Here is a 22,795-nt window from a genome sequence, read left to right on the forward strand (position 1 = left end):
ATAAATCAAGAACAACTTAAAAAATCAAAGTGCACAAATAATAGACAAAATTGACAATTTTCCTAAATAAATAAAAGACTCAGTACAGCATCATAGGAAAATACACTAATAAAAAAAAAAATTAAAAACATTTAATAAAAAAAATGTGCAGCTGGGATAGGCTCCAGCAACCTCGGCGACCCCGAGAGGGACAAGCGGTAGAAAATTGGATGGATGGATACTGCTACACAACAACTGCATGTGCGTGAGTGCAATATCAATCTATAGCCAACGTGATGACATCATATCCTGGAACACACTTATTGCATTCCTACACACTAAAAAATGCTGGGTTATTTTGATAACCCATTTTATTGGGTTAAAATTTTGAGGTTTTTTTTATGAAGAGCAATCATTTTTTGGGGTTATAAAGGTATTATTTTAACTCCATTTCTGGGTTTTCAAAATTATGTACCATTTTTTAGTTGTTTTTTCAATGAGTAACGCCTTTTTGGGTAAAGGGCTTTTTTTTTTTAATTAAAAAGTTACTTTTTTCTTGAAGGGAATTTTATAATGGATTAATCTCATTAACGTTATTTACAATCACCAAAATTGAGTTAGCATAACTGTGAGGATCTGTTGCCCGGATCATAGTTTGTTTACGTTTTGATTCACTTGTTGTTTAAGTTCTGTTTCAGCACCCCTGTTTTGTGTTTTAGTTGCCATGACGGCAGATAGTTTTCACCTGCCTCTGATTAGTGTTCGGGATGCTCACCTGCTCCTGGGCACTAATCAGAGAGCTATTTTATTTCATCGGCTCGCCTCACTCGGCCTGGTGGTTCTGTTACGGTACCGTGGCATCGTGATGCCGGAGGTCATCTTTCCAAGCTGCAGAGGAACGTCAGGTAGCAGCTTGCAGGTAAGAAGAATGATTTATTCTTAAATGCAGACAAAAATATGCTCCGCGGTGCCCACGGCATGGAAAACAAGAATGGGTTACCGTTAAACAAAAGGATGCTAGTCAAAACACGGACTAGGAGCATGAACGAGAACGTAACTTTGTTGCATGGGAGCAAACAAAACCACCGAGTGGATGGAAACAATAGCTCTTTGATTAGTGCCCAGAAGCAGGTGAGCGTCCCGAACACTAATCAGAGGCAGGTGAAAACAATCTGCCTTCATGGCAAATAAACACAAAACAGGGGTGCTGAAACACAACTTAAACAACAAGCCAATCAAGACGTAAACAAACTATTATCCGCTCAACGGATCATCACAGTAACTCAACTTCTGGGTTAAATAATTCAACCCAATAGTTTGGTTGGGAATAACCCAACATTAAGTTATTCTAACTCAACTTTTTGGTTAAATAATTGAACTCAAAAGTTGGGTTGGAAAAAATTTACCCAAAATGTTGGGTTAAAATAACCCAAATAAGGGGTTTGTCCTTTTCTGAACCAGCAGTTGGGGGGGAATTGGGTTATTTTTTTTGTATCGCCTCACGTGACATTTTGATGACATCACGCAAACACCTCTGCCTGTGATGCCACGTTCATCTGTTGTAAATATGTATAGTTTGACTGGTGAAGAAGTAATTTCATGTACATGCACGGCACGCTCAAATGGGGGGAAAAAGAAGGTGGTACAAGCTTCTTTGGAATACATGAAGTGCAAGGTGGAACTGCACTACAAGTCACTGGAGTGGCAAATCATTTAGGATTCAAGTGTTCTTTTAAAAGAGTTCATTTGTGTTTCAGCCACCGGCCTTTAAAAACTGATGCCCACCATGTTTTGTAAACAGTGTGATAGCGCCATCTGCTGGATAATTTTTAATGACGTAATTTCAAAACAGGATCATATGAGCTGTTCAGCTTCCAGCAACCTTCAACCTAAATTATTTATCTGCTTTTTATGCTTTCCTGCATAAAGCCTTAATATTTAATTTACTTAAATAGATTAACATAATTTTGTGTGTAACCGTGTTATTTATTACTATATTGTTAATATTGTAGCGGCTGGCTACGGGTTTTAGCCAATGACTTTGGCTGGGGGGCGGGACTTCCGGAAGAGATAGGGAAGTGACGTTGTTGATAGGAAGTAAGCCTTCGAGTTTTGCCGGGAAAAGAGGGACACGTTGGAGTTGTTGTGTGGTTGAATTGCATCTTGTGCAATAAAGACAAGACAAACAAAGAACTTGTATGAGCCTACATTCCTGGGATTATTACAATATAATTTTACTCAAACGTTACATACAGTAATGCTGGACAAATAGTTACAAAATACTTTTCCAACTAGTGTAATGTTTTTCTTACTGGTCGTCGTTTGTGAGTTTTGTTTTATTTGTATCATTGATCGATCCAAAATGGTGTCAAACAAATAATTTCATGCTAAACATTTGACTGTCTATCATTGCAAAAAAAAGAACCTGGCATTTACGCTATGTCTACCCAGCGCTGACCTGTGGTGACAATTTTGTAAACTTTAAATTAGAGATGCCGATATTATCGGCTTTACAATGTAATATCGGAAATTATCAGTATCGTTTTTTGTTTTTTTTTACAATTATCGGTATCGTTTTTTTTGTTTTGTTTTGTTTTTTATATTAAATCAACATAAAAAAACACAAGATACACTTACAATTAGTGCACCAACCCAAAAAACCTCCCTCCCCCATTCACACTCATTCACACAAAAGGGTTGTTTCTTTCTGTTATTAATATTCTGGTTCTACTTCCTACATTATATATCAATACAGTCTGCAATTGGGATACAGTCCGTAAGCACACATGATTGTGCTGGTCCACTAATAGTACTAACCTTTAACAGTTAATTTTACCCATTTTCATTAATTACTAGTTTCTATGAAACTGTTTTTATATTGTTTTACTTTCTTTTTTATTCAAGAAAATGTTTTACATTTATTTATCTATTTTTATAATTTTTTTTATTACTCGGGACTCATTTTCTAGTCCAGTTGCCAGACGCGTGGCACAGCATGCACCGCATGTACCGCATGCAGATACATGCGCTGTAATCTGCATGCGGTGCATAAAAAACAGCTCCGAAACAAACGTCTCACACATTGGCGTTGTTAGGCCTATTTTAGGGGGGCTCAAGCCCCCCTAAAATGTTCTTAAGCCCCCCTAAATAATTTAGTGTTAAAAAAAAAATTAAAAAAAATTCAATTTTTTTTTTTTTTTTTTACAAATCCATGCTGACATATTCATTATAAAGTGGCCCGAATATGAGTTTAAATACATAATCATATAACCTGTCATTATTCACTCAGTTTCCCCTCACTTCATAGCGTGAGGTAGAGAGCCCCTTTAGTGCGACGGTATCCAATCCATTCCACTTGTTCATATAGAAAATGCCCACATCACTCAAAGTCCAGTCCGCATTTTCTCTGCGACCTTTCTTGCGGTCCTTGGACTTGTTCATATAGAAAATGTCCACATCACTCAAAATCCAGTCCGCATTTTCTCTGCAACTTTGCTTGCGGTCCTGCAGGTGTACGAAGCACATTAGCACACAGCCCTGCAGAACAAGAACCTTGTTTCTGCAATTGTAAATAATTTAGTTTTTAAGTTTTGTGTTTCTTGTAGAATCTATATAAAGTAATATACATTAGCCTATTGTTAAAATAATGAAAAAAACATCATTAAATATATTTGTTTTATTGTATTGTTACATTAATAGCTGTTGTATTATTATAGGATGGCTTGTTAAACATTTCATAGGATTTTCAGAGGGTGGAAAAACCAAGACATTTAATATAAAATGAATAAATACATAAAAAGAAAAAGAAAAAAAATGTTTAAAAGCCATCGTCCCGGGGAGCATTTAATTTCGTCCCGTGCATTTTTTTTACCGTCCCCGGGACGACGGGAATACGTTAATCTCAAGCCCTGGAAGTTAAATGTTATTGTTTGCATTATTTGTTTCAGCATTGCACTTTGAAGATGGTCCCTCAGCTCTTTGACAGCTTTGGGTTTTTTTTCAGATCAGCAGACAGACTCTAAGTCTTTCTTATTTACAGTTTATATAAAAGTTTCTCATTTCTATTCAGACTTCCATATGTATTTAATTTCCTTAACGGCTTGCCATAAAATATATATATAAATATATTATATACAAGCCAAATTATCCCGATCCAGATATTACTTTAATTCAAGTAATCAAGTAATATTTCCAGGGCTTGAATTTACAACCATTTTAGTCACATATGTGCCCAAAATGTAATCTGTGCAACTTCAAAATATTTGGGAACAAACAATTATTGTATTGTGAGCTAAAGTTGTGGCATTAGCCTCTATGTTGTGAATTAATAACATAGAGGCTAATGCCATGAATTTCATTGTGTTTCAGTGTATCTTGAAGGATCATGCAAGTAATTGTTTCTTGTTGATGCTGTAAACAAAATGTCACTGTGCAAACCCATGTTTGTTGTTGTACTGAATACAGATTGAAAATAAACCGACTGAAATAATAATAATAACAATGATTAATTTCTGAGTCTTTGTTAGCCGTTTGTGAAGTTTTGTGCTCGTGCGCTACGTTCGCTCGCATCCTGTGCATCTCCTGGGGCAGGGGTCGGCAACCCGCGGCTCCGGAGCCGCATGCAGCTCCTTGACCACTCTGATGCGGCTCAGCTACAAACATACCGACCCCCCCGATTTTCCCAGGAGACTTATGGATCTCAGTGTCTCTCATTCATAGATTACTCCCAGGGAAAAAATAATCCTACTTACACCCTAATTACTAAATAAAGGGCACGCCCTAATTGCACTGCAGTAATTGTCCTCTATAGCATTTACATACAGCGTGCCAGTCCAGCCACATGTTGCATGTTGTTATTACTTGCACACACAGGAGACAGCAAAGCATACTTACTCATCAGCCACCCAGCTTACACTGACGGTAGCCATATCAAACAACTTTAACATTGTTACGTTACAAATATGCGCCACACTGTGAACCCACACCAAAAAAGAATGAAAAACACATTTCTGGAGAACATCCCACCGTAACACAACATAAACATAACACAACCATTACCCAGAATCCCATGCAGCCCAACTCTTCCGGTCTACATTATACACCCCGCTACCACCAAATCCCCCCACACATCAAACCCCCCCCCCCCCCCCCCTCTCCGTGAGTTGGTTGAGCGGAAGAGTTAGGGCTGCATGGGATTCTGGGTATTGGTACCGTCAGTGTAAGATGTGTGGCTGCTGAGGTAGTACGCCTTGCTGTCACTTACATGAAAGAAATTGCATTCTACATGTAATCGAGCAGGTACACTGTTAGGGCAGACTGTAGAGGGCGCCAAATGCAAGTGTCATCACACTCTGATATTCGGGAGTCTCCCGGGAAAAATGAGAAGGGTTGGCAAGTATGACCCTATCAAGCGCCATTCATTTGTAACTCGCGGTCTGCACTAACATCAAATTTCCACATTGAAGTGCGTGCCGGTGCGTGTGTCGGAGACCCCTGGTTAACATAGCACAAAGCATTTAAGCATACTGGTTAACATAGCACAAAGCATTTAAGCTTTGTATGCAGTGTTTTTCATTTAAATTTTTTTTTGTGGCTCCCATTACTTTCTTTAATTTGTGAAACTTGCCAAAATGGCTCTTTGAGTGGTAAAGGTTGCCGACCCCTGTCCTGGGGGCTAAGCCCCCCTTGTCCTTAAAAGCTAGTGACGCCCCTGGTCTCGCAACTGCTAAAACTTAAACGAGCCGTTCGACCCGATACCCTGGCGAACGTCACACCTCTAATAGGAAGTAACATACTCTTCTAGGCGGGTCAATCTGGTCATTTGCTTTTCAGTCCGAACAATTTGATGGATTAGTTCTATGTGAGTTCATCAATTGAGTACAATCATCTGTATAACAGAGTAATGTAGCATACATCCTGTGGTTGTTGTGTGTAGACCAGGGGTGTCGAACTCCTTTTAGATCGGGGGCCACATGGAGAAAAATCTACTCCCAAGTGGGCCGTACTGGTAAAATCACGGCACGATAACTTAAAAATAAAGACAACTTCAGATTGTTTTCTTTGTTTAAAAATAGAACAAGCACAAATGTACAAATCATTTGTTGTTAGTTTTTTTTTTACACTTGTGTGTTGCGGTTAAAAATGTATTTGTCGTTATTTATATTTTCCGAATAAATTATGTGATAATGTTCATCAGTCAACTCATTTGTGTTGATTTTCAATCTATCAAGATAAAAAATTATATCAAAATCAAATTACAGTATGTTATTTATGTAGTTTGCTCATTTTCCTCGACCGATGTACTAACATTATGTGATTTATTTTGTACATATACAGCATCATCTACAAAGATAAAAATAATTGCTATTGCGACATCCAGTGGACACATTTAGAACAGCTGTTTCTTTCATTCAAAAATTTCAGTTTCATTTCTATACTTTGCAAACTCATCCCGCGGGCCGGATAAAACCTGTTCACGGACCTAATTCTGCCCTTGGGCTGTATGTTTGACACCTCTGGTGTAGACGTATGATGGGAATATTGTGCATGAAATAAAGACAAGGACAAGCCTCCGTGTTTTTTTTTTTATCTGATTGAAAAAACCTTTTGCAAGTGTAGGTATAAAGTGTATGAACAATCGTGTCAACAAACTGTTCCATCAAACAGGTATGGAAATAAATATTTATATAATCATCTGCAGTTTCGCCACAATAAGAAAACACAGTAGTGATGCCAGCACCACTAAGCTACGATAATGAAAACAACGGACATTTATGGACTTTAGCCCTGACACAGGACGTCGGTCTCAAACAGCAGCAGCTGCCCCATGAAGGCCAGGTTAGGCGAGATGACGTGACGCCTCTGCTTCACAAAGTCGAAGGCCTCATCCAGCCGGACCCGCTGGGTGTGCATGAGGTAGGCCAGGCAGATCGTGGCCGAGCGGGAGATACCTGCCTGGCAGTGCACCAGCACCCGGCCCCGGTTGTGCTTCACTGAATCTGTGGGTGAAGAAACAAAAGTTTATGATCACAATGTGTTGCGTTTTCATTTGAAATTCTGCACAAAGACACTTACAAAATAAGCATTAGTCATCTATTTTCTATACAGCTTATGCTAATTAGCGCCCTGGCTGACTTTACGGATGGCAGGACATCCAAATGGCATCAGTCAGTCAGTGTTGCCAGACTGGAAATGGTGACTTCCCATAGAGGAATCTTAAAATGTTGACGTTGATCATGACAAGCTACAGTAAAACATTACCACAAACCATCTATGCCAGTGGTTGTAAAACTTTTCTCAACAATTCAGAAAAGACTTTACTCTCCAAGTGCAACCATAATGACCAACATTAAAATACAGTTCTAGGCCTACGTATTTATTAAAAACAAGGCAGAGGTTTTATTATAACAAGTACATTTAATATTTTTGGCCACTGAAACATTACCCACACTGCACAAACATCAACAATGATACTCCATATACAGTACATACTTTCAGACTTCTTTAGTGTACCACTAGATGGAGTCCGGTACCACCGTTTGAGAATCTCTAGTCCAGTGTTTTTCAACCACTGTGCCGCGGCACACTAGTGTGCCGTGAGATACAGTCTGGTGTGCCGTAGGAGATTATCTAATTTCCCCTATTTGGGTTAAAAATATTTATGCAAACCAGTAATTAATTAATTGCTGAGTGTCGGTGCTGTCTAGAGCGCGGCAGAGTAACCGTGTAATACTCTTCCAGATCAGTAGGTGGTAGCTAATTGCTTTGTAGATGTCGGAAACAGTGGGAGGCAGCGTGCAGGTAAAAAGGTGTCTAATGCTTAAACCAAAAATAAACACAAGTTGAGTGCCCCTAAGAAAAGGCATTGAAGCTTAGGGAAGGCTATGCGGAACGAAACTAAAACTGAACTGGCTACAAAGTAAAGAAACACAGAATGCTGGACTACAGCAAAGACTTACTGTGGAGCAAAGACGGCATCACAGTGTACATCCGAACATGACATGACAATCAACAATGTCCCCACGAAGAAGGATAAAAACAACTGAAATATTCTTGATTGCTAAAACAAAGTAGATGCGGGAAATATCGCTCAAAGGAAGACATGAAACTGCTACAGGAAAATACCAAAAAAGAGAAAAAGCCACCAAAATAGGAGCGCAAGACAAGAACTAAAAGACTACACACAGGAAAACAGCAAAAAAACTCCAAATAAGTCACTTCGTGATGTGACAGTACACCTACTTTGAGACAAGAGCTATAGTGATGCATGCTTGGTTATGGTTTAATTAAAGTCATATCCAACAATTGCGACGACGACTTTTTACTGTCAACTGAGTTTCGTTTTTTAATGATTTCTGCTGGTGGGGTGTCCGAATTTTTTCAACGCAAAAGATGTGCCTTGGCTCAATAAAGGCTGAAAAACACTGCTCTAATCTATTGCAGTGGTTCTCAACCTTTTTTCAGTGATGTAGCCCCTGTGAACATTTTTTAAATTCAAGTACCCCCTAATCAGAGCAAAGTATTTTTGGTTGAAAAAAAGAGATAAAGAAGTAAAATACAGCACTATGTCATCAGTTTCTGATTTATTAAATTGTATAACAGTGCAAAATATTGCTCATTTGTTGTGGTCTTTCTTGAACTATTTGGAAAAAAAGATATAAAAATAATTAAAAAGTTGTTGAAAAATAAACAAGTGATTCAATTATAAATAAAGATTTCTACACAGAAGTAATCATCAACTTAAAGTGCCATCTTTGGGGATTGTAATAGAGATCCATCTGGATTCATGAACTTAATTCTAAACATTTCTTCACAAAAAAAGAAATCTCTAACATCAATATTTATGGAACATGTCCACAAAAAATCTAGCTGTCAACACTGAATATTGCATTGTTGCATTTTTTTTCACAGGTCTTTTTGATAGACATTTAAAAAAAATCTCACGTACCCCTTGGCATACCTTCAAGTACCCCCAGGGGTACGCGTACCCCCATTTGAGAACCACTGGTCTACTGTATGCTATTATAGATTCTAATGCAACTTCACATTAGCATTATCGGGGGGGAAAAACTGCAACAATTAAAACACCGCCATATAAAGATGTATGTGAAACGGGTAGGTATTTTGGACAATATTGGGACATTTGACCATTTTGGACGCCTTTTCCCCTCTTCTTCCCCGCCTTCCTGTGCACCATTGCTGGGTGTGTTTTGGACAATTTGCGCCTCCTGGCTGCCGGCGGGATATGTGGGACACAACATCAGGCGAAGTGCAGCATGTATACTGTTAAATCATAACCATGTATCCAAGGGGTGAAATTATCATACATTTTGGGATTTTTTATAAAAAAAATGTATTGTTAAAGTCCCAACGATCGTGTCACACACACACACACACACACACACACACACACACACACACACACACACACACACACACACTAGGTGTGGTGAAATTTGTCCTCTGCATTTGACCCATCCCCTTGTTCACCCCCTGGGAGGTGAGGCGAGCAGTGGGCAGCAGCGGTGCTGCGCCCGGGAATCATTTTTGGTGATTTAACCCCCAATTCCAACCCTTGATGCTGAGTGCCAAGCAGGGAGGTAATGGGTCCCATTTTTATAGTCTTTGGAATGACTCGGCCGGGGTTTGAACTCACAACCTACCGATCTCAGGGCGGACACTCTAACCCAGGGGTCGGCAACCCCCGGCTCCGGAGCCGCATGCGGCTCTTTGATCACTCTGATGCGGCTCAGCTGCATACTTGCCGACCTCCCGATTTTCCCAGGAGACTTATGGATCTCAGTGCCTCTCCTAGATAACTCCCAGGGCAAATATAATCCTATTTTCACTCTAATTACTAGATTAAGGGCATGCCCAATTGCACTGCAGTAATTGTTCCCTATAGCATTTACAAACAGTGTGCCAGCCCGGCCACATGTTGTATGTAGCTTTTACTTGCACACGCGGGAGACAGCAAAACATACTTAGTCATCAGCCACACAGCTTACACTGACGGTAGCCGTATAAAACAACTTTAACACTGTTACGTTACAAATATGCGCCACACTGTGAACCCACACCAAAAAAGAATGAAAAACACATTTCTGGAGAACATCCCACCGTAACACAACAGAAACACAACACAACCAATACCCAGAATCCCATGCAGCCCTAACTCTTCCGGTCTACATTATACACCCCCGCTACCACCAAACCCCCCCACACATCAACCCCCCCCCCTCCGTGCGTCGGTTGAGCGAAGAGTTAGTGCTGCATGGGATTCTGGGTATTTACTTACACCGTCAGTGTAAGCTGTGTGGCTGCTGAGCTAGTACGCCTTGCTGTCACTTATGTGAGCAAGCTGAAGCTGCATTCTACATGTGATCGAGCAGGTACACTGTTTGGGTAGGCTGTAGAGGGCGCCAAAAGCAGCGCCATCACGCCCTGATATTCGGGAGTCTCCCGGAAATAATGAGAGGGTTGGCAAGTATGACGCTATCAAGCGCCATTCATTCAAAACTCGCGGGCCGTACTAACATCAAATTTCCATATTAAAGCGCGTGCCGGTGCGTGAGTCTGAGACCTCTGGTTAACATAGCACAAAGCAATTTAAGCTTTGTATGCGGTGTTTTTCATTTTAAATTTAAAAATTTTTTTTGTGGCTCCCATTATTTTCTTTAATTTGTGAAACTTGCCAAAATGGCTCTTTGAGTGGTAAAGGTTGCCGACCCCTGCTCTAACCACTAGGCCACTGAGTAGGTAGAAGAGACAGGGCTGTGGCGCTAGCGTTGAGCGTCAGGATGGACAAGCTTCATGGACCCCTGGCTGAATAAGCATGTATCTTACACTTCAGACTCCCCGGACGGATTCTCACCGGATTCGGACCGGACATTAGCCAAGAGCTAGTGGGTAGCTTTGGACGGAGTTAAGCCAGAGTTGTGTATAAAGAGAGTATGGCCAACTAAACAAAGCTGCCAAGAACCTGCAATTACGATCATTCTGACGTTAGTTTTTCCTCACGAAATAAACCAAAACAATATGTCTAAATATAGGTCTAAAACTAAATAAACCAAAAGTTCTAAACATACTCCAGCTGATAAACATACAAATAAAACATGCTTTTATTTTATGAAAGTATAATTTTGAGGCCGTATTTGACACGCTGTGCTGCTACATTCCTGCAGTGTTTCGTGACCAGCAGGCACTCTAACACGCAATCGGTGGCACAATAAATGTAAAAAATACACAGAACGACCCCCCAAAAAAAGTTATTACCGTCATTTTGATAAAATCTTCATTAGCTTTGGACCAGCAATCACGAAGAAATTGTGACTTTTGTTTAAAGTATGTCAACTGTTGTGTCTGCCTCTATGGAGGTTCATTTGTCTCTTCATTACGTAAGCTTTTTTTTGACACTGTCATAAAATTCAGTAAACAAAAATAATTTTGTTTACAGATAAGGTAACACTTGCAAGCAGTTGAGAAGATGGAGTGATTTTTGGTCTCGAACATGTTTTGCTTTATTCATTATTGACGTGTTTCTTGCTACATAAAGGTATGGCTATTAAACATTGATGTATTGTTCTTTTTTTTTAAACAATACACATACAACAAATTTTCAACTTAAATATTTTCCTAATACCGTATGAATACAGCGCGTGCTTTGACGTCACATTCACGCGACACAAAAAAACCCAAAACAACCTTCTTTTTTTTTTAAATGTAAATGAAAAAACTAGGTAACAGGCTATGTTTTCATGCATTTAGTTCTTGTTTACCAGCTGAAGATGACATTTAGCTAACACAGTTTTGATTTGACTGTCATGTATGTGTTTTATGGAAGTTTATGAAAAAATGTTCTCACCAATAAAAGCGATAGCTGTGAAGAAGCAAGCGCGGATATCTGCAGCGAGACTGTCCTCCACGTCAAGACGAAGGTATTTGAAGTCCCCTTCGAAGAAGTTGGGACACGAGGAGGAGACGTTGAGGACTGCTGTGACGCCGGCTGCCTTGAGGGTCTCTCGGCGGGATGAGTGGACGGCACTGCCCAGAAACAGGAAGGGAAGCAGCTCAACGGGACCGTCCTTTGGTGGACAAGAAGTAAACATTGTTATTATTACTTGCATATTGTTTTATACTTTAACTATTTGAATATGATCTGACCTGGTCGTATGCAGGTGTGCTGCGGCCTGTGTTCACTGGCTCTGGTTCCACTGCAGATAGTTGTTTGCTGTAACAAAAATCTGGGTAGGCCTCTGAAAATCCTTCAAATCCACCTGAAAAGGATGTCACAGTGTTTTAATCATCCACACAAGCATTAGAGATGTGTGTATACATCCTGAACTTAAGTGGCGCAATATACATGACAATTATTATTGTAAAGTTCAAATTTGAATGACAATAAAAGGAAGTCTAACTCTAATTTTTAATACCTTAAAGGCCTACTGAAACCCACTAATACCAAACACGCAGTCTGATAGTTTATATATCAATGATGAAATCTTAACATTGCAACATATGCCAATACGGCCGGGTTAACTTATAAAGTGCAATTTTAAATTTTCCGCTAAACTTCCTGTTGAAAACGTCTATGTATGATGACGTTTGCGCGTGACGTTAATGGTTGAAACGGAAGTATTCGGACACATTGTATCCCAATACAAACAGCTCTGTTTTCATCGCAAAATTCCACAGTATTCTGGACATCTGTGTTGGTGAATCTTTTGCAATTTGTTTAATGAACAATGGAGACTGCAAAGAAGAAAGCTGTAGATGGGATCGGTGTATTAGCGGCTAGCTGCAGCAACACAACCAGGAGGACTTTGAGTTGAATAGCAGACTGGCTATCCGACGCTAGCCGCCGACCGCATAGATGATCGGGTGAAGTCCTTCGTCGCGCCGTCGATCGCTGGAACGCAGGTGAGCACGGGTGTTGATGAGCAGAGGAGGGCTGGCGTAGATGGAGCGCTAATATTTTTATCATAGCTCTGACGAGGTCCCGTAGCTAAGTTAGCTTCAATGGCGTCGTTAGCAACAGCATTGCTAGGCTTCGACAGGCGGCACAGCATTAACCGTGTAGTTACAGGTCCAGTGTTTGGTTCGGTGTCTCCTGATAGTAGTATTGTTGATCTTCTGTCTATCCTTCCAGTCAGGGGCTTATTTATTTTGTTTCTATCTGCATTTAAGCACGATGCTACCACGTTAGCTCCGTAGCTAAAGTGCTTCGCCGATGTATTGTCGTGGAGATAAAAGTCACTGTGAATATCCATTTCGCGTTCTCGATTCTCATTTTCAAGAGGATATAGTATCCGAGGTGGTTTAAAATACAAATCCGTGATCCACAATAGAAAAAGGAGAAAGTGTGGAATCCAATGAGCCCTTTTACCTAAGTTACGGTCAGAGTGAAAAAAGATACGTCCTGCACTGCACTCTAGTCTTTCACTCTGACGTTCCTCATCTGCAAATCTTTCATCCTCGCTCAAATTAATGGGGTAATCGTCGCTTTCTCGGTCCGAATCGCTCTCGCTGCTGGTATAAACAACGGGGAAATGGGAGGAGCCCTTCAACCTGCGACATCACGCTACTTGCGGTACAGGCAAGGCTTTTTTTATCAGCGACCAAAAGTTGCGAACTTTATCGTCGATATTCTCTACTAAATCCTTTCAGCAAAAATATGGCAATATCGCGAAATGATCAAGTATGACACGTAGAATGGATCAGCTATCCCCGTTTAAATAAAAAAATTCATTTCAGTAGGCCTTTAATCAACAAATGAAAACTGTTTGGCATCTACAGGGTTGGTCCTACACTTCAAACCAGGCAACACCCTGAGACAGAGACTGGTGCATCCTAAAGACCGGAGACTTCACACCAACAAAACTGTCTACTTGCACCTCAGGGAGAAACAGCACTCTGTTTGAGAACAAAAAATGTACAGATTCTGGACAGGGAGGACGGGTGGTACGAAAGAGGAGTGAGGGAAGCCATCTATGTCAAGGTTGAAAAACCATCCCTGAACAGAGGAGGTGGTCTGCGACACCACCTGTCTCCCACATACAACACCGTCCTTTCAACCGTTCTTAAAAGACTCTGCAGAAGCTACTTAACCAACAGGAAGCAATACGTAAAGCTATGCGAACAAACGTTTGCAACTCTAAATATATCCTGTGGACTACCCCAGGAATAAATACCCGGACCAAAATGGTTCAATCTCTATATTAACGACATTTGTAAAGTTACAAAGGACTTAAAGTTAGTAGTACTTGCAGACGACCCAACTGCGTTTTGTTCAGGAGAGAACACACACAAGCTGATACAAATAACAGAAGAAATGAACAGATGAAAAAGATGGTTTGACAAAAAAAGGGCAATCTTTGAATCTCAGTAAAATAATGCTATTTGGCAACAGTGGAAGAGAAAGTCAAACACAAATACAAATAGACAGAATTGACATTGAAAGAACAGAAGAAACCGCATTTTTTGGGTGTAATAATATATGACAAAATGAACTGAAAATCTCGTTAAAAAATATACAACACAAGGTACAGGCAAGAAATATTTCAATAATCAACAAAGATAAATATGTTATGAACCACAAATCACTCCATAGTCCCTACTGCTCGCTTATGTTACCATATCTGAGTTATTGTGTCGGCATGTGGGGAAATATAGTAACTACACAAAAGTATGCTTCATTCAATAACTGATTCAATAACAAAAGAGATCAATTAGAATAATACACAACATTTCATATAGAGAAACCCTTTATTTATTGAATAAAAAATATTGAAATTCAAAGATTTGGTGAAAACAGTTAAAACAATGCAAACTATAACCTGCTACCCAACTATTCTTCTGATCAAAAGAGGAGAAATATAACCTTGGAGAAAAATACAATTTAAAATATCGGTATGCTCGCACAACACTATGAGAGATTTAGTATATCAGTATGTGGATTTAAATTCTGGAATATATAGCAAAGGAGTCAAACAAGGTACTGATATATGTATATGTACATGTATATGTAACAGCTGTTGCTACAGCTGTTACATATACTGTAATATTGTACATGGTAATTGGGATTTGTTATATATTGTATATATTATATAATAATATAGTATATCAGTATATATTATATACTGTAAATATAATATGTAAATATGACATATATGTTATATTTTATATTGCTACTACGGTACATTTTTAGTCTATTTTATACCTGCATTATCCTTTCCATCCTTACACTTTCCATCTTTTGTAACTGAGCTACTGTGTGGAACAATTTCCCTTGTGGATCAATAATGTTTGTCTGAGTCTAAATCTAAGTCTATATGATCCAGTTTAGGAAATGGTCAAACTCAAAAGTGTTCACAATGTACGAGGAAGAAGAATCCTGATAAACATCTTAAACCAGATTGATGAATGACACATCTATCACATATTCAGTACATTTTGTGAACCACACAGAAAATTAACGACCTATTCAAACTGTATTGATGTGCATGTATTCATTGTTGTTGTTTATAGCAGTGTTTTTCAACCACTGTGCCGCGGCCCTCTTGTAAGCCGTGAGATACAGTCTGGTGTGCTGTGGGAGATTGTCTAATTTCACCTATTTGGGTTAAAAATATTTTTTGCAAACCAGTAATTATAGTCTGCAAATGATGTGTTGTTGTTGAGTGTCGGTGCTGTCTAGAGCTCGGCAGAGTTACCATGTTATTCTCTTCCATATCAGTAGGTGGCAGCAGGTAGCTAATTGCTTTGTAGATGCCGGGAACAGCGGGAGGCAGCGTGCAGGTAAAAAGGTGTCTAATGCTTAAACCAAAAATAAACAAAAGGTGAGTGCCCCTAAGAAAAGGCATTGAAGCTTAGGGAAGGCGCAGAACGAAACTAAAACTGAACTGGCTACAAAGTAAACAAAAACAGAATGCTGGACGACAGCAAAGACTTACTGTGGAGCAAAGACGGCGTCCACAACGTACATCCGAACATGACATGACAATCAACAATGTACCCACAAAGAAGGATAAAAACAACTGAAATATTCTTGATTGCTAAAACAAAGTAGATGCGAGAAATATCGCTCAAAGGAAGACATGAAACTGCTACAGGAAAATACCCAAAAATTAGAAAAAGCCACCGAAATAGGAGCGCAAGACAAGAACTAAAACACTACACACAGGAAAACCGCAAAAAACTCCAAATAACTCAGGGCGTGATGTGACAAGTCGTCACAGTACACCTACTTTGAGACAAGAGCTATATTGATGTCGGTTATGGTTTAACATACCCAACAATTGCGACAACGACTTTTTACTGTCAACTGAGTTTCGTTTTTTAACGATTTCTGCTGGTCCGGATTTTTTCAACTCAAAAAAATGTGCCTCGGCTCCAAAAAGGTTGAAAAACACTGGTGTATAGGATCAAAAACGGAAGTGAACAATTGTGTTACAAACTGTTTCCAGACAGAAAAGGGGTAGGATTAAATAAGCTCGGCTTCTTCCTACTCCTTTTTGGCCATAATAGAATGTGAAACTGTAAACATGTAAAACATGTAACTGTAAACATTAGGGCTGTGAATCTTTGGGTGTCCCACAATTCGATTCAATATTGATTCTTGGGGTCACGATTCGATTCAAAATCGATTTTTTTTTTTCAATTCAACACGATTTTCGATTCAAAAACGATTTTTTCCCGATTCAAAACAATTCTCTATTCATTCAATACATGGGATTTCAGCAGGATCTACCCCAGTCTGCTGACATGCAAGCAGAGTAGTAGATTTTTGTAAAAAGCTTTTATAATTGTAAAGGACAATGTTTTATCAACTGATTGCAATAATGTAAATTTGTTTGAACTATTATATGAACCAAAAATATGACTTATTTTATCTTTGTGAAAATATTGGACACATTGTGTTGTCAAGCTTATGAGATGCGATGCAAGTGTAAGCCACTGTGACACTATTGTTTTTTGTTTTTATAAATGTCTAATGATAATGTCAATGAGGGATTTGTAATCACTGCTATGTTGAAATTGTAACTAATATTGATACTGTTGTTGATAATATTCATTTTGGTTTCACTACTTTTGGTTTGTTCTGTGTCGTGTTTGTGTCTCGATCCTCTCAATTGCTCTGTTTATTGCAGTTCTGAGTGTTGCTGGGTCAGGTTTGGTTTTGGAATTGGATTGCATTGTTAAGGTATTGCTGTGTATTGTTTTGTTGGATTGATTAATTAAAATTTAAAAAAAAAAAAAAAAAAATTATACAAAATAAAAATAAAAAAATCGATTTTTTAAAAACGATATTAGATTCTGAATCGCACAACGTGAGAATCGCGATTCGAATTCGAATCGATTTTTTTCCCACACCCCTAGTAAACATGTTCTAAACATCACTCAGTTGTTGTTTTTTTATTACTCGTTTGTTATTGTTTTGTTTTGGCTTTCTTTCTTTACTTCTTTTTTTTTTTTTTTAACATGTCCGAAATAAATATTTACAATACAAATGTTTACATTAAGTCTTCAAATGTTGGAAAGATACATGAGTTATCGGTTAGTTCGTGTCAACATATGCAAAATGTTTTCCAATTACCTCTCAGGAAGCAAATTTGCGCGTTCACTTCGCTCCGCAGGGCAGTGAGCAACATCTGGCCCACGCTCTCCGCCCTCAACTCGGCCACGGAGCGGCTCGCATCGTCCACCACCACCACCGGGCTGAACTCCCCTCGCCGCAGCTGGCCCAGGAGCGCCCTGTCCGGGATCAGCCACTCGAGGGCCACCTCCGCGCTCTTGGATCTGCGGCGCAGCACCGAGTTCCAGTTGACGTTCCGGGACCGGAGTATGTGTGACCGGGAGAAGTCCAGGAAGGGTCTGCAGTCCAAAAGCACGCAGCCGGCAGAGACAGCGCTCTCCCTGAGGATGTGGACCACCTCATGATTGTTCAGTTCCAAAGGCTCCCCAAGTGACGTCATGTTGGAAAGTACCTTCAACAATTATTTAAACATCCAAAAGCAAAAAAAAATGTTATAGAGCAGAATATTGTTCGGTCAGTTCGTGGCAATGACTTTAAAAGAGTTCCACACGCTCATTGATAAAACACCGAGGAATGGGCGTGGCCACGTTGGCCCGGCCTTGTTTTCCATCCGGAAGGAACTGCACCTCAAGGCGGAACTCCATATATAGACTGCCCGTCACTCCTTATATGGACAATGACGGGCTCCCTCCACCAAGCTCAAACATGCTGGTCCGGGGTTATCCCGTGTTTTCATGTTGAGTGACGTTAGTTACCGGGGGCTAAAAGCCAAATATAACATGCACGAACAAAGACACATTTCATATTTGGTGTAACTTCAAACCAACATTACACGACTTTTGCCTACTGTATACGATCAACAGTTAGCACAATCCAGCCACAACAAACACATACTTCACGCATCTAGAGCAGTGTTTTTCAACCCTTTTTGAGCCAAGGCCCATTTTTTGCGTTGAAAAAATCTGGAGGCACACCACCAGCAGAAATCATTAAAAAACGAAACTCAGTTGACAGTAAAAAGTTGTCGTCGCAATTGTTGGATATGACTTTAAACCATAACCAACCATGCATCAATATAGCTCTTGTCTCAAAGTAGGTGTACTGTCACAACTTGTCACATCACGCCCTGACTTATTTGGAGTTTTTTGCTGTTTTCCTGTGTGTATTGTTTTAGTTCTTGTCTTGCGCTCCTATTTTGGTGGCTTTTTCTCTTTTTTTGGTATTTTCCTGTAGCAGTTTCATGTCTTCTTCCTCTGAGCAATATTTCCCGCCTCTACTTTGTTTTAGCAATCAATAATATTTCAGTTGTTTTTATCCTTCTTTGTGGGGACACTTGATTGTCATGTCATGTTCGGATGTACATTGTGGACGCCGTCTTTGCTCCACAGTAAGTCTTTGCTGTCGTCCAGCATTCTGTTTTTGTTTATTTTGTAGCCAGTTCTGTTTTAGTTTTAGTTCTGCATAGCCATCCCTAAGCTTCAATGCCTTTTCTTAGAGGCACTCACCCTTTGTTTATTTTTGGTTTAAGCATTAGACACCTTTTTACCTTCACACCGCCTTCCGCTGTTCCTGACATCTACAAAGCAATTAGCTACCTGCTGCCACCTACTGATATGGAAGAGAATAACATGGTAACTCTGCCGAGCCCTAGACAGCACCGACACTCAACAACAACACATCATTTGCAGAGTATAATAACTGGTTTGCAAAAAATATTTTTAACCCAAATAGGTGAAATTAGATAATCTCCCACGGCACACCAGACTGTATCTCACGGCACACTAGTGTGCTGCGGCACAGTGGTTGAAAAACACTGATCTAGAGCAAGTAATTTCCATTCTGCCTTTTTTAGTAAAGTAGTTGTAGTGAATCTAAAGAAAAACTTAAAAAGTTGCAAGAATATTTTTGGATTTAAAAAGAGTTACAAAAAGAGACAACTGGCATTATACAAACGTATCCAACTGGACTTTTGATTTTGATTGGACGTGTCATTGTGAAAATGCCTAAACGAAAATTTTAAAGTGAATGTTGGAGTTCGGGTGTTTGTGGAGGTAACAGTGATAAAGTCATCTAAAATAATTTGTGTTAAAAAAGGGGGGCAGATAAATACAAGAATATTATTCTTCCATCTGCTCTTTTCTGATCATTGAAATGTATAAAAAACAATGAGAGTGTGAACTGTACGTGGCTTGTTTATATGCATTTTCATGAAAGGAATAAAAAGAAATGATGATGATGAATACAAAAAAATAATGAATAAATAAGTAAACCAAAATGTCCACAATTCACATTAGAATTCCTCTGGCTTTGAAAAATAAATGTAACATTAACAAAAAGAACAAATATAATCAGTGTATTTCATTTTGATCGTGTCTGCATATCTCTGTCAATCCATCGATTTGTCTGTGCGCTTCATTCTCTATATCCCTCCATTTATTTGTGCTTGTTTATTTATAGTATATATGTTTACTACATTAAACATAACAAACAAATATAGTATTTGATATTACAAATAAAACATTTTTCAGAGTAGCTAAAAATGTACCATTTGGTTAAGGTCTTACTATCTTTACTCATAGGGACAAAAGGTCTGATATGTAAACAAAATGTGCATAATTCAGTCAAGAAAATCACTCTTAATAATGATTTTGCCCTTCAGGCATCAACATTTAATACATATACGAATACCAGAACAAATTGATATTTTATATCAATATCCTAAAAATGAAACCCTTCTGGTTTAGGCATATCTAATTTACAATTTGGAGAGCGGCTATTTCATTTATCTATTCTCTTAGCGACAAAAAAAACTGAATAAATAAGCCCCAAATTTTAAAATGTATTAAAGAAAAAAAGAAAATGACTTCTATTAAAAGCAGAATTCTTCTTCTGGCATTAAAATGAGTCGAATACATTTAGAAAGTCATGATACAACAGGTCCAAAAGTTAGCCAAAAAATACTGAATTTGCATTCAGGTTTTAAAATGTGTTTAATAACTTCAAAAAATTTAAACTGTTGAACTATTTTTAAATCCTACAGCAGTGATTCTCAAACTATGGTAGTATACGCGGGCTCTATCTATAGTACGCCAAATATTTAATTCATTATTTAAGTAGTGTTTAATTTTCTTATATTCAAACATTGTTACTGTTGAAACTGTGTGTAATGTTACAGTGGCCAAAATATTACATATACTTGTAAAAACCTTTGCCTTGTTTTTAATGAATACTTAGGCCGATACTGTATTTTAATGTTTGTCATTATTGTACTACTTGGATAGCCAATTGTTGGTACCACTGTCCTATGGAATAGCACATCTGTAAGGAATAGCACAACATCATTGAGTAATGTATCCTCTTTACTTGCATAAATATGCAGTTAAGTAGGTATAGTTAACTTATATTTAGAAAATTAAGTCCACAAAAAATCTGCAATGGTATTATTATATTCGACCTGTTATTTCCCATCTGTTATACATGTGACATCCTATAAGATGTTTGTGTGTCACTGACTCCCACTTACTTCCTCACATTCCCACTTCCTTTCTTCCTCCGCCTTGTTTTTCGTCCTGGCTGGCTGCTAGTCAGCCACTCATCATCGCTTAGCTCTCTTTACTTGGTCATGCTTTTCCCCAGCTTAGGCTGCAATTCCAGTCCACACAACCACGCTTAATTGGGAAGACTTTCAGTGTATATCGTGACATTGAGTATAGCCGAGCGTGCATTTATTGTAACCTCAGCATGAACACATGACAAACACAAAAAACCTCTCAGGATGTCTCTAGAGTTTGTGGTGTGTCGGCACTTTTTTTTCTAAACAATTGCCCCAATCTCATCTTACTCCAACAGGAAATGAAATAGCACAGCACCTACAATACATCCTGCCATCACCACCCACACACCCCCTTGGGTAGCCCTTCCCCAACACTGTATCATCACCTGCTTTTTTAACCTTATGGCAATCACACTGGTAATAGTTTACTCAGTCCAAGTGACTAACAGACCATGAACAAAGTGAGCAATGATTAACGGATGTTAATGGCTCTAGCTACTCCTACACAATCAGACATTATGTCATTTTCTCTTTGCTTCAAATGTTTCAGAAGTTGGCACATACTGGGTGCCAAGGACAAAACTTAATTTTTTCTCTAATAACAAAGAGGCAACAATAAAACAATTGTAAGTGGGAGGGAACAATAACAGTACGTGATTCTATCTGAATGTTTTAGTACATACTGTACTATGAATACTGAACTATACTACTTTCCACAGGGAGGAGTATCTGGGATGAATTGTATGACTATAATCCGGATGTTGACATGATCCGAGATGCATATCATAAACGCCCATGTGACCGCACAACACCCTGATTCTGAGGAGCATGTCCCTGCTGTGGAGGCAGCTTGGATACAGCTGGCGCCTAATGTTCCGGAAAGCTGAGCAGTGTCTGGGGATTTACTGGTGCACGTGGGCACTGTGTGTTTGTGCTTTGATTCACAATGAATCATATATGTTGGCTATTATTGATGAAAAATGTGCAGCATTCTCTGTATACGGTGTTGCTTTGACAAATGAAGTTACATTTGGGTCTGACAGAGCTTGTATCTCAAAACATCCGTATCTCCAATTGATATTCCACCCATCCATCCATTTTCTAACGCTTGTTCCCCATTGAAATGAATTACAATTCATTAATTCTGGGTACACCAAACACACCCCGATTTTAACATTAACATGCTTTTTTAATAAGAAAAACAAACGACTAAATCAGAATTATTGGACAAAAAAACAATACAATAGAATGTACTACAAACAACTAATGAAGTAAAAAAAACTCATGTGGATGTACTACCAGTCTGTGGTTGTCAGTGTTCTGTACTACATCGTAGTGTGCTGGGGGGGGGGGGGCAGTACATCTAAGAAGGACAGCTCCAGACTGGAGAAACTGATCAGGCGGGCCGGTTCTACGATTGGAATAAAACTGGACTCACTGGTGACGGTGGCAGAGAAGAGGACTGTGGAAAAACTAGTGAGCATCCTGGATGATGCCAGTCACCCTCTGTATACCGTTATCAGTAGCCAGAGGAGCCTGTTCAGTGCTAGACTGCTTCATCCTAAGTGCAGGACTAATAGACTAAAAAACAATTTTGTCCCACACGCCATTAGACTGTACAATTCCTCTTTGGGGTGTAGGGGGGGTACTAGGATGACAGGGGATGCAAAACAATAACAGTGCAATACTTTTTCATAACATGGTCACTACTGCCTAGTTTCTCTTGTTAT

General features: G+C 39.1%; 1 protein-coding gene and 1 long non-coding RNA gene across 2 annotated transcripts; one reads left to right on the forward strand and one right to left on the reverse strand.

Moving 5' to 3' along the window:
• Nucleotides 1-800: 800 nt before the first annotated feature.
• On the forward strand, nucleotides 801-22,177 carry LOC133632865 (uncharacterized). The gene is made up of 3 exons (XR_009821718.1): nucleotides 801-898; nucleotides 11,852-12,078; nucleotides 21,785-22,177. It is a non-coding gene; the product is annotated as an uncharacterized LOC133632865 (long non-coding RNA).
• Nucleotides 6,558-18,083, reverse strand: dusp2 (dual specificity phosphatase 2). The gene is made up of 4 exons (XM_062025632.1): nucleotides 17,573-18,083; nucleotides 12,142-12,254; nucleotides 11,843-12,062; nucleotides 6,558-6,977 (listed from the first exon to the last, which is right to left on the reverse strand). Exons 1-4 carry the CDS (start codon nucleotides 17,949-17,951, stop codon nucleotides 6,760-6,762), a joined length of 930 nt encoding a protein of 309 aa, XP_061881616.1. The 5' UTR covers nucleotides 17,952-18,083; the 3' UTR covers nucleotides 6,558-6,759.
• Nucleotides 22,178-22,795: the final 618 nt, after the last annotated feature.

This window comes from Entelurus aequoreus, linkage group LG17 (assembly GCF_033978785.1).
Source record: "Entelurus aequoreus isolate RoL-2023_Sb linkage group LG17, RoL_Eaeq_v1.1, whole genome shotgun sequence".
NCBI lineage: Eukaryota > Metazoa > Chordata > Actinopteri > Syngnathiformes > Syngnathidae > Entelurus > Entelurus aequoreus.

What these genes read in the sequence shown, in the direction of transcription:
- dusp2 (XM_062025632.1), bottom strand. Translation starts at nt 17,951, where the DNA reads ATGACGTCACTTGGGGAGCCTTTGGAACTGAACAATCATGAGGTGGTC. An exon ending in GCACACCTGCATACGACCAG is followed by an intron (nt 12,063 to 12,141) that starts GTCAGATCATAT and finishes TGTCCACCAAAG; the next exon opens with GACGGTCCCGTTGAGCTGCT. An exon ending in CACAGCTATCGCTTTTATTG is followed by an intron (nt 6,978 to 11,842) that starts GTGAGAACATTT and finishes CTTCACCCACAG; the next exon opens with ATTCAGTGAAGCACAACCGG.